Consider the following 13,423-nt stretch of genomic DNA (forward strand, 5'->3'; position numbering starts at 1 on the left):
GAATTAGCCGCGTGCTTCCCCGGGCATTAATCCGAGAGGTTCTTCGGCCCCTGCCGCGAGGTAAATACCTGCAGGACGGGTGGCGAGCGGGAGCATATAGCCTGCTGCTTGGCGGTCAGGTGCACGCTCTTGCAGTTCTTTTCGGCGCTCGCCGGCCCGATCACACCCGCGCCGACGATCTGTGCCTGTCCGTCGGCACCGCTGCTCTGACCCGATCCGCTATTCAGCCGCGGCTCCACGCCCAGGTACCTGAAACAATCCCGGAAGCAGCCCGTTATTATCCACCCTTCGACCATCTTGCAATCAACCCCCCTCTACAAGATAAGATTAACACTACGACTACCGACAATTACGGTGCATCCATTTGTACCAGAAAAACTGTAACGATAGATATTCGTACTGTTATACAAAATGACGCTTCTACTTGGTAATGATTCTTAAGATGAACGTTACTCAGAGGGTGTTCATTGTTCGTATAGCCGGAGGCTGCGTGTTAGAAAATGTCCTCTGTCGTGTTTTAAATGTCTTTCGTGCTTCACTGGGGGGTTCTTGGGAGGGATACGAATGTACAATTTACGAATCATGTTCATTTTAAGAATCATTACCACAACACGGTAAGGAAAATGTGGAAGGTCGAGGCAGCATAGAAAAACGTCTATCACGCTTCACTGAGGGGTTCTTGGGAGAGATGCAAACGTTCAATTTACGAATCATGTTCATTTTAAGAATCATTACCGCAACACAATAAAGAAAATGTAGAAAAACTATCACGCTTCACTGGGGGGTTCTTGGGAGGGATACAAACGTTCAATTTATGAATCATGTTCATTTTAAGAATCATTACCGCAACACAGTAAAGAAAATGTAGAAAAACGTCTATCGCGCTACACTGGGGGGTTCTTGGGAGGGATACGAATGTTCAATTTGCGAATCATGTTCATTTTAAGAATCATTACCGCAACATGGTAAGGAAAACGTGGAAGGATCGAGGCAGCATAGAAAAACGTTTTTTATCACGCTTCACTTTGGAGGGATACGGACGTTCAATTTACGAATCATTACCATAGCACAGTAAACAAATGTGAATCGAGACAGCACAGAGAAATATTGTGAAACTAAAATTACCAAACGTAATAAATATCGTGTGATTCGTAGTTGTGGAACGTAAGTAACGGAGAAAGCGCGTCGAATGAAACGATCCCCGCGAAGCTCGACGAGTTCACGGGTGGTCGGGGGCCGCTAGAAAGTCAAATGGTGGTTCGATTATCGAATTTATTTGATGCCAGCCGGATAATAAGCACCTGCGTGAGCAAAAACCCGTACTCTTCGTATCCGTATCGACGGACTGCGCGAAAATATTGGCCCCGATCGCCACCCCTCGGTGAGAGCTCGCTTCCTTGGCTTTTCTCCTGTCGTTGGTCGAACGGATACCAGTTCGCGGCTACACGGCTTCCCCGATCCCCCTCCCACGACCCTCCGCCAACAGTCCCTTCGTTCCACTACGCCGCCATCGCTTACCCTAGCTTGCCCTTCGTCCTTTTCCCCTCTATAATTTTCACTCGAATACCTGCTCTAATTATAGGTGGTTCGTCACGCCGAAAGTTCCTTCTGCCCCGTGATCCTCGGTAGCCGAACGCGCTCCACGAACGAGCACCGTGTTTTGTTCTCGAAATATATTTCGACACGAGATTGCTTATCCGTCACCGATGCTCGCGACCTCTATTATTCATTTATTCATTTAAACGCGAGAATTATTTGACATTTTCAGGGGCGACTGAATGAACAATATTTGGGTTAGGTTAGGTTAGGTTCCGGAGGAAAATATTTGGAATCCAATAAAAAAGGGGCAGGGAAACTAAACGCAATTTCCAATTGTCTCCTAAATTCGATGTGTTAAATTGTAGTTGGCGGGCCGAGTGGAACGATCGTCAGAGTCGACTATAAAAGGGATACGAAACGAGTCGAGAGAGGCGCGCCGTCCTCGTCCGCCTGTTACTAATCGGCGTCGTCGCTCTAAAAAGCGGCCGCATCATTTTATATTATTTTCGAAGAGGGGTCCGGACGGCAGCCATGTCCGGACATAGGTAGCGCCCGTTTAGGCGGTAAATCTTAATGAGAATCAAGGGTGTGGCCTTGGCTGTCTCGAAAACGATGATTGCAACCCCGTGGGCAACGCTTGGAACGATCGTCGCCCATCAACAACCTACACGTACGACACCCGGCGCTGTAGAAAGAAAGCCACCAGTCCCCCCATCCCCTGCCATCTAGATGGGCCCACAAGATTCCTAATGCAAACTTGAACAGTTTTTAAACTGTTCTCGGCCGGGGACCCTTTCTTTCGACGCGTCCGGACATTTTCGACTGACAATTCGCGACGTCTGTATCAGATCTCTACGGTTCACTTTCACATCCTCCGTTATTTCTAATTGCTATGAGAGATACTATCCCGCGCTAAATCCAGAAATAACAGTCTCGAGGAGCGTAAACAAAGGAACCACACGACTAGAAACGTTAACGTCGATATCTGCCACGGTTACCAAGCTCGTTTTATGAAACCCAATCTCGCCGACGAGACGCTGTTTACTAACACCTTTCGAGTAACACTGCGGTTTCAAAACAAACGAATGGGACTGCAGCCCGGAACGAGACGTCCTTCAACGCTCGCTGCACCGCGGCTCCAACCACGCTCTATGGAGGCTAATCCGTCGACGGCTGGCACCGTTTCGTCCACAAAAGATTCGACTTGCACGGACCACGGCGAGGATTGATGCTCACCGCGCGTTCAAAGGACGGGACGGTGGACGCCGTGATTTACCGCCAAAAGTTCGTTCCTTGGCGAGGATACTCGATAACCTTGTCGTTGTAGAATAAAACACAGTGGGAATAATTATGTAGGATCACTGTTGTAGTTTTCGGTTTATTATAAGTAAATATATGGACACTGTTGTACAAAGAGTCGCTGTTGTGTTTACAACTCGGCTGACGAGACGAAAGTGAGGAAGAGTACAGAGCCGGAAATCGGAATCGTGTAATAACGCAAAAGGTCACGTGACACATTACTAAGAGACGTCACGATTAGTATGATTTACAACAATCACTTGCATCGATGTTACGGTCAGAGATACTTGGATCTCAAGATGGCGTCTAACAAAATTCGATTTATTGTCACGACTCTTACGCTTCGATGCTGGTAAAGCTCACGATTAGTGTGATTTACAACAATCACTTGCATCGATGTTACGGTCAGATAGCTGGATCTCAAGATGGCGTCTAACGCAATTCGATTTATTGTCGCGACTCTTATGTTTCGAGGGTGGTAAAGCTACCAGGATGACCGGATCTACGAATTTTCACCGTCTTTTGAAAGAGAACTCGATCTCACGGTGGCGAAACGTTGAAAATACGTGGCTCGAGGTCGTCTTTAGCCGCGCCTCGCGATCGTGGTCCTGTCCCGCGAGGAAATGGCGTGAGTCATCTAACGAGACCGAGTCGGCTATCAGGTACGGGCTTCGTGGCAGCGGCGTAGGACCGTTTATTATTTGTTTGCGACCGGGGTCGGCTCTTCGACTTCGCTCTGACTCGTTCCTAGCTATTTCGGGGTTTGTTTGGCCACGGTTTACGGCTCTCTCTTCCGCGATGAGGGCCGTTTTACCAGCGCGTAGATCCTCCTCGAGCCCGGGGGGGGGACACCACGGGTGTTATCTTGTGTACTTCCAACCGAATGTCGTGGCCCGGGGAACACCGAGGATTAGCCGCCATCGACGTCGGGGCGTTCGCGACACACCGGGAGAACTTTTGCGCTGATCGTGCACGATTATCCCTACCCCCCCTACCCGGTGAACCGATGTTTACGATAGGGCTGAGCCTCTGGTCAAACGGCCGACTTTGCCCTGGCCCTGGCCACTAAACGCGTTGATTGCAATATTGCAATCAATACCGTATCGATGGAAAGGGTGACGAGTGCTCGATCAACCTTTAAGCGGCGCAAAGGCGTCGAGGGTTCAACGATTAACTTGGTCAAGGTCGACCACGCATAGAAGCCCACGATCAATTTTAATAATTTAACACATGGCGCCAACAACAATTTTTTTATCATGCCATAATATTATTTACAGCGGCTAAAGTCACCGGTCACCTTCGAAGCGCTGTAGATCGGTTTTGCGATGTATTTAGTGAAATGTTTCGATGACGAAGTTTGCATTTAAAAAATTGTGTCGTCCATATTGGTTCACCTTTTCTTTGCCCAGAGTGTCTCAATGTACCTCGTATTATATGTTAATAAAATTATTTTTGTATGTTCTATGTGGCATTGATATCTTCGAACCATTATAGTAACGATGGCATTATTGAAAAAATTATCGGTATTGTTATTTATTCTAATTATGTAGTTTTGCTTAATTAATATCTTCGAACCATTATAGTAATATATATAGATGGCATTATTGAAAAAATTATCGGTATTGTTATTTACTCTAATTACATAGTTTTACTATTGGGCGCATCGCCGGTCACCGGTGACCCCCATGACGCTGTAATCGAATCGAGTGCCGGTCACCGGTGACCGTCACGGGAGTCAACGTGTTGAGCATGGTCGAATAAATTGTATTACGTCCAGGGGTAACCCTAAGGTCACCGAGCATCGTTAACGATGTCCCGTCACCGGAATCGAATCTTGGACGAACGAAACCGAGTAGCCCCCGCAGGAAGTCGACGGTCCCGCTAGATAAGGGTAGGTGGGGGGTGGAGGAGGGCAGAAAGAGAGTCGAGCTTACTCGCGGAGGGCAAGACCTCGGGCAAGGGTAAGTCGAGACGGTTAGGGAATAAGGCGAACCGTGTCGTCGGCGATGAAGATGGGAGAATGGAACAGGAAACGGGAGCAAGAGGGACAAAGTCGAAGGGGGAGGCAACGAGGGGAATAATAATTCGACAAAGCGCCCGGCGGGAAAGAAAGAAATCCATATTCAGAATCCGATGATGTATCCCGGGGGGGGGTCGCGGGAGGGCTCTCGGCTGGCTCTCGATTCAAAAGGGAGGAAAAGAAGAGGGAGAAGGAGGCCAGATAGAGGGAGAGAGAGAGGGGGCTCCTTTTGCCTTTATCATCGGCGAGACCGGCGACGATTATTATTATTATTATTATTATTATTAGGAGAGGTATCGCGTTGCCGTCATAACCACGTCGGCCCGCGGCTTTTGTCCACGTGACAGCGATAGGGCCCATTTACGTCGAGAAACACTCACCGCCGACATCATAATGGGGGATAAATCCCCCGAAAGCCCACAATACGTCGTGCATCGTGGTATTAACCCGTAAGTAGGCAGATATACCGGTTCGACGTGCACACGCGCGTGTACCATAGACGCGGACGTTTTCGTTTCATGCCCACGCGCGTGTGTGCGTGTGGGTGTGGGTGGAAGGAGGCTCGCGCGAGTCGAGCCTAGCCCGCCACCCGAACGAAACTTCTGCCTCGTCCTAATTAGTATCGATTACCGAACCAACATACATATCCCTGTTCCCCCCACACCCCCCTCCCTCTTGCTACTTTTGCTCGTTTCGTCGCTGGCCACCCCTCTGGATCCGTCGAAGTCACCGACCAGAGGGGTGCTTTACTGGGGGCTGGGCGCAGATTGCGCGGAACACGGCTCTCCAAGTTTCGACGCCGCCTAGACCAAGCCACTGTTCTCGAAGGATACGTCCAAGGACCCATTCAACGCGCTCTTCCTTCCGGCCGATTAATTTCCGAATCCGTCCACGACTCGAACAAATTGAGATCTATCGAATTGCCTCTATTTTAATCGTTTCGCGATGTTAATTACCATTAATCCATGGGTATTTAATTTTAACGATTCGCTATGCTCGAGGGGGTTCCTTGATCTACGGATCCGCGAGTCGTATAGAATCGGTAGGATTTGGAGAAACGAGGCACACGGTTTCGTTGAGAGCTTCGCCGAAGTTCGCGATCTATTTGCGGCTAAACGAATATGAAATTGAGGATGTTTTCGCAGGCCAGTGTTTCCCAAAACGTTGCAAGTTCTCCTCCGGCGATATTTTTCTGGAATATCGTGCTAAAATTTTAGCAAAAATAAAAATAAACGCAAGGCCATTTTTAAAAGGGGGAAAATAAACGATAAATTCTTAAACAATCCCGAACACCAAGCTCTCTAGAGGAAAGTATACATCTACGCTAGTACATACAAAAATGAAAAATTGTAACGATGCTAGAATCAAATTTATTTTATTTTCTGCCCCTCTCCCCCCGAATTTTCGAGCACAATTTTTGTCGAGAACGCTCGTTCGCGGAACACAGTTTAGGAAACGCTGACACGGAGAATCGACGGGGGCTATTTATTTTTATTGCCGAGCCTCGTGGATGTTGATTGTACGAGGATCTGTGTATTCTGCTGGGCATCACTCGCCGAGACGTAACGATTGAACTGTTTGGAAGTGAAACAGGATTCTCTTGGCACACTGATTGCTACCGGAAGTACAAGACCGATCGAAAATTTAACTGTTTCTTACTCTTAACAGAGACTTTGAATATCAAGCAAAATGGCACTCGTATGGAGGAATTTGCAAAATGGTACTGAGGCAGTCATATGTAAAATGGCACCCATATAATGGTACTCGTAAAATTGCATCTACATATTAGTCTCGCAAAATGGCACTCGTACGAAGGAATTTGCAAAATGGTATTGTGGCAGTCATATGTAAAATGGCACCCATATAATGGTACTCGTAAAATTGCATCTACATATTGGTCTCGCAAAATGGCACTCTTATGGAGGAATTTGCATAATGGTACTGAGACAGTGATATGTAAAATGGCACCCATATAATGGTACTCGTAAAATTGCATCTACATATTGGTCTCGCAAAATGGCACTCGTATGGAGGAATTTGCAAAATGGCACTCGTATGGTGGAATTTGCAAAATGGCACTCGTATGGAGAAATTTGCAAAATGGCACTCGTATGGAGAAATTTGCAAAATGGCACTCGTATGGAGAAATTTGCAAAATGGTACTGAGGCAGTGATATGTAAAATGGCACCCATATAATGGTACTCGTAAAATGGCATCTACATATTGGTCTCGCAAAATGGCACTCGTATGGAGGAATTTGCAAAATGGTACTGAGGCAGTGATATGTAAAATTGCACCCATATAATGATACATACTCGTAAAATGGCATCTACATATTGGTCTCACAAAATGGTACTCATAAAATGGTGCTGATAATTTTAGTCAATTCCAATTCGTTGTTTCGTTCGACTGGACGTCCCACGAGCGAGCAAGACTTTAAAGAGGATTTTTAAGGAGTGATCGCGAGAGAGGGTGGTGTACGAAAGACAGTGACTCTCCGGGAGACAAATAGAAAGACACGATAAACACTTCCCCCCGGGATCCATTTGGGAAACGATAAGAGGGATTTTGAGGGAACGCAGACGCGATAGGAGGGATTTTTGAGAGAATGCAGATCGAAATTGTCGTTGGTTGGAAAAGCCAGGCGCAAACAGCGGGTTAAGGCCGGTCGTAAAACGGCCCGCTATTTACCCACGTTCCTTTCGCAGCCCCGGCATTCGTAAACGAACTGGCAGACGCTTACGGACGAGCAACCTATGCCAGACAACCTGACGATCGCTCGTTCTTTCGTCTCGTATCGTCTACGTTTACGCGAGGCCGACGAGCGACGTCGTCCTATCCGCGTCGTTGTCGTCGTCGTCAGACATTCCTTTTCGTCGCGTACCAACGGAGGGGTCAAGACGGTGTATAACAGACGCGATACGTGTTACGGCGGATTCACGGTGCCCTTCAGGCAATCGTCTGTTCAGACATTCATCAAAGGCACCGCCAGACGGGAACGGCCGACTACCAGTGTGAATATAACCATGCAAAACCCATCGTGGAACGTTTCGACCGATGGTCGCGCGACGGATAACGTAAATCCGCCTTTACAGCTTCTCTGACACGGTCGTTCGAACCGATATCCAATTACAGTTTTTCCAACGCCACCGACGGAAGAACGAACTTGTTGTTTCAGGGAGATCCGCGCCGCAAGATGGCCAACTCTAAGCACCAGGGCGATGAAGTGGCCTCCGAGTGCTTCGAGGAAAATTGTCCCATTGTTTTAGCCGATGGAGGCATCGTCGCGGCTACCGTTACGAGTTCCTAGAACCTCAAAGCACACGAAACGCTCCGCCACCGAGCAAAATTTCATTTCAACCGTATATACAACGATGAGAAATTAAACTCGTCTCGAGTCGTTTCGCGTACGATTTTATCGAAAAAAATAAAATTTCTGTTACATTTCCGGAGTGTCTGGAACTCGGGCTCGCGCAACGGAACGCGTTTCACGCAACAGTAAACAAGGAATGTCAACCGTCAACGAAGCCTGACCGAGAGAGATATTCGGACCTAATGGTTCGGGCATAAATCATTCGACGACAATAAAATTTATCGCCGAATAGGTGTCTCTCGAAGGTTCCCGTAGATTGTACGAAAGGGTTCTGGAAATAATGGGAACGTCATAAAAAGTTATCTGGCTCTAAGGACGGATATCGGGCGTGTTATCTGTCGCGTTCGCTTTCCGTGTTTGGTCTCTTTGGTCGTTTCTCGAGAAACGATGCTTTATCGCGTATTTCGAGAACAAACGGTCCGCGAGGTGTTCCGTGACGAACCGCCAATCATTCTACTCGCGTATCGTCGCGGTGTCGATGATAATTTTTATGGTTTTCAGGAGCCAACCCAGGGAACGGAATTTCAAGGAATCCTTCGAAAATATAGGACGTTTCAAATTTAAATGTCTCGTTTAGAGGATGTATTTTGAGTGAATGGTCTAAATAGTTTGTATACTTTATGATTGAAGAGTAAACGAAAGAGCGACGTGTGAGACAAATCATTGTTATTGTATCGATTTTTTGTTAAATAGTTTTTTACCAACGTTATGCAATTATAATAAATACGTTCTAAACCCACAGTTTCCAAGTTGAAAAAATTAGTTTTCCCCGTGGATTCGTTGTGGGAATAAAGAACGAATGGTAATTGGAATTTTGGTACGCGTGGATTTTCAGGACTAGTTACGACAGTATGGCGGAGAGAATTCGGTGATTTCAACGTGTTCGAGGCAGCAGAGGATCGAGCGCGGTCGCCACTCGATTTCCCAGTTCTCGCTAATTTCCTTACGGGAAAGAGACAAGCTTTGATGGCCTGGGCGCAGAATCTAACAAGATCGGCCGAGGAATTAGCGCTAACGAGATTAAAGATTTTTAGACTGTGCACGCGTAAAAGCCTCACCGAGCAACAGAGCAGTTGATACACTTCTAAAACTATCATAGAAACTACCTAACTACACTACCGTTCAAAAGCTATCGAATATATTTTCGAAACTTTACTGTCTCGGAGCTTATACGATACCGCAATTATCACTCTCGTTCGATCTTTAATGGTATTGCGTAGAATGTGCATTCCTGCAATTTCTAAAGACCGTGCACCGAGAGAATGTCTGACGAAACAGTTATACGGCTCTTTGCTATTCATCCTAATGCAATAGAGGCAGAGGTGGGCAAACTGTAATCACATTATATTGATTTACGATCGAGATTACAATGTAATTACCCGTGAGTGCATAATCGTAAATCACCGATTAAATTACATTTTGCTCAATACCGAGTCGACAATCCGTTAACGCAATCTCGATACTCGGCTGTGCAATAAGAAGCTTGGAAGCATCGAGAGTTTGTATTTTATAAATTTGTTTGTTGCCATCGGATTGAATCGAGTTGTTGCAACTTTTGAGCGACGGTGTACATCGGAATCCGCTGTTACTTTTTTTTACTCCCATTCTGTTTCAAGCTCAGCAAGCCTAACGAATCGTAAGTTGCACGATAATCGATATGCGCGCGAGCAACCCGTTATTTTCTCCGTTCAGAGACATTATTCGTTTCCCTGCCTATTCAGACCCACTATCCTTTGCGACACGGGGCGCTTCAATGTCGACCTGCGAGCGATAAAACATTTCCGTCGGTCGCGCAACACCCGGATTTATTTAGTCTCTTTCCCCACAGAACCTTGAAAAAAATTAATCTCAAAGACGGGTCGTTCGACATTTTCAATTCACTCGAGCACGTGAACCACCCCTGTGCTCGTGTTCGACAATTTTTCGCTGGGAAAATATTCCCAATAATTGCCCAAATAATCGGCTACCTAATGGGAATCGGCCTCCGGAAGGTTTCAGAAAAAATTAGGGGACGAGGGGAGGGCACAGCCACAGCGTACGAAAAAAAAAAAAGGAAACGAGTGAAAAGAAAGGGGGAAGAAAAGGCGGAAGGATTGCATCGCGACTGGGGTCTCGTCGATCGGTAACGGAACCGATATATCGAGGGTCCTCGGGGGGGATCGACGGATCATTCTGGTTAAAACAAGGCCAATCTTAATTAGGGGATGCACCGACTACGGTCCCGCGGGTACCCTCGTTGTTTCCTTTTTTGCTCCTGGCGCTCATCGCGTACGCGTCTCTCTATGCACGGCCAGTGAATCTGAAAGCACGGTTGCCCCCCTCCGTGGCCCCTGGGATATCAAATAGAGTACCCGGTGTGCCCGGGGTCTCCGAGTTTACGAGAATACCGTGCTCCTTGCGAATCGCGTACGCTTGCCGCCGACGCACATATCCAAACCGACCGCCACTTGCGAATCAAGCGTAACCTTTCACCTTTCCACGCGTTCGACATCTCGACCGGCGACTTCGCCGTTCCTATCTTCGATCTCAGCCGCCGCGCAGTGGGGGCCGTTGCATGCCAAACGCGGCAAAAAGTGCTTTTATACAAATATACCCACAATGAAATAATGATTCACTAATAGTTAATGGGCCATGATTTAGTCTGATTTTTTTTATCATTTATCGATTTTTTATACGACTACATCATTTTGAAACGTTCAATCTTAAAATCATCGTTTATTGTTGCTTTGATTCTTCAAAGTAAATGACGAGTAATTGAATTAAATGTACTTAGTACGTACTTAAATTACACCAAAGTACGCTTTTATATCTCCAACATTTTTTTAGTTATAACTAATCGAACATGTTCAGTTTTCATTTTATTTTTTAATTATGAATGCAGTGTGATTCGGTGTTCATTTTAGTTGCTTTTTGTAGAGCGAAGCCTTACCTTTTTTTTTAAAAAAAAATTAGTTGGCGTTTTCGCTAGTTTTCGTTCGTTTTAGTTCGAAATTCGCTAGTTTCTGCCATCTCAACAGCCACGGATCCACCGTTCTACTAATTGGAAGCTCACTTTCTTCGATATCTTGTCTTTTTTTTTTTATTTCATTACTCGTGCATAGAATTTTCTGATTCTTTGCAAACTTTATTCAAGATTTTTTTTTGTGTACCTTTATGTTAATTTCTTTGAGATAAACATCGATTTTTGATAGCAAAGCAGGGGGAGTTCCTCTAGATTGGACACTTGAGGCCCTTTTTAGACTTTTACACTGTTTTCTTTATAATTTAACAATATTAGAAATCGGTATAAAGCAATGAAACAAATAGTATTGTTCTTCTTCTTCTTCTACTTTTTCTCGGTGCGATACTGGCACTATCGGCTTCGTAGTAACACCATTTATCTAATAGTATTGTTAGAATAGTTACCCTGAAGCTTTGGTCAAACTTTGGTGTAGAATTTGAACAGATCATAGTATTGTTTATTCTACCTCTACTATTGTTCACGCGAAATAACGATCGCCCAGCGTTTCACACTCTGAAGATAATACTCTGTCCAGTTTCAGGGGAACTCCCTCCCTATTATTAAAATCGTAACGCGTTCCACGAATATGCATTACCAATATGTTACTCGACTCCATCAGAATATCGCGTTTCACGAAATGTTTTGCACCAAATTATTGGCCAAAAGTATGGAAAAATTTATTATATTAGTTCACGAACAGCTTCGTACGTATTAAACCGATGAAAATCGAACTTTCGGCCAGCATTGTACTATAATTAAATCATCTCGCGTTGTTTATTGCGACTTTGGAAACAAAACCGCGGTTTTTGGCGGCAATAACGCGCCACGGTCGAACGAGCCCCTTTTTTATCCGTGTTGTCGTAAGCCCCCGATCTGTTATACTTCGACAGAGCGCGGCTCCGCGGCGAGAGTATAGTAATAACGCGAAAACACAACCGCGTTGTTGTTGTTGGTTCAGGCTCTCTCGCTCGCGGCGGGTTAAGCACCGTTCACGCGTGAAACAAGGAGTCGAGCGAATCAACAGGGGATCGCGCGGTGATTTTTGTTTAGCCTGACACAATACGCTTACCTACCCCGGGCCCCTCCACGGTCAACAATGCCAGTTACTCGTACCCGTCGCAGAAATCGAGCTGAATTTATCTCCGATATCGTGATTGCCCCCCAAAATCTGTCTTCGCCATTTTGTCGGGGAAAAATCAACGATAAAAACCCTTACTTACTGGTTTCGTTAAAAAAAAAAATCACGTGCCAATTAATTACGATTTTTTAAGATTTTTTCCGGGGCTACAGATTTGGGGATTTTAATTTTAAAGGGAAGAAATGAATTTATATTATTTTACGAAACAACGATAAAAACCCTTACTTACTGGTTTCGTTAATAAAAAAATCACGTGTCATTTAATTACAATTTTTTAAGATTCTGGACCCTACAAATTTGGGGATTGAAATTTTAAAGGAAAGAAAAGAATTTATATTATTTTACGAAACAACGATAAAAACCCTTACTTACTGGTTTCGTTAAAAAAAGAAATCACGTGCCATCTTAAACACACAAAAAACTTACAGAGTGGCCAACACAAAACATGGCGCGCGAATCAAACGCACAATAACACTTTCGTCCTTCTCGTTAGTTAAATTAAATACTATATATTAGTTATTAATAAAAGTTAATTAAATAAAATACTATATATTGGTTATTAATAAACGCTAATTAAATTAAATACTATATATTAGTTATTAATAAACGTTAATTAAATTAAATACTATATATCAGTTATTAATAAACGTTAATGAAAATAATATACCGTGCAATAAAGTTTCAACAGGAAGAAAAGAATTTCTATTATTTTACGAAACAACGTTTCAGCGATATACACAGCGAATAACACACGCTGGGCTTCTTTTTTTTTTAATCAGAATTTCGAGCGAACAAACACGCGGGAAATTAATACAGTGACCCCGGCAAACATATTCGAAAGCGTCGAATGTTATTTTTTTTACAATCCATTATGCCCCGATAGACGACCCGTAAAATAATTTCCGAGGAAAACTATTATAGAAATAAAGTTCCGCGAGCAGACGCTTCCGTTTTTTCCCTTCGTTGTGTCGTCGGCCTGTCCCACTGCTTCAAAGACTTAAATCTCCCAATCGTCTGCATTTTTCATTTCTTAAAAGCCTTCTAAATTCTTT

The 13,423-nt window shown here is 44.9% G+C and overlaps 1 protein-coding gene across 1 annotated transcript in view; it reads right to left on the reverse strand.

Moving 5' to 3' along the window:
• Positions 1-13,423, reverse strand: part of LOC122395261 (protein Wnt-1-like) — a 70,189-nt gene that overhangs the window by 11,994 nt on the left and 44,772 nt on the right. Inside the window, exon 2 of the mRNA XM_043392705.1 lies at positions 69-249. Within this exon, the coding sequence (XP_043248640.1) occupies positions 69-249 (181 nt within the window). The remainder of the gene's footprint in view (positions 1-68; positions 250-13,423) is intronic.

The sequence above is a fragment of the Colletes gigas genome, unplaced genomic scaffold (genome assembly GCF_013123115.1).
Source record: "Colletes gigas isolate AHSC1104 unplaced genomic scaffold, ASM1312311v1 Colletes_gigas_Sc00005, whole genome shotgun sequence".
NCBI lineage: Eukaryota > Metazoa > Arthropoda > Insecta > Hymenoptera > Colletidae > Colletes > Colletes gigas.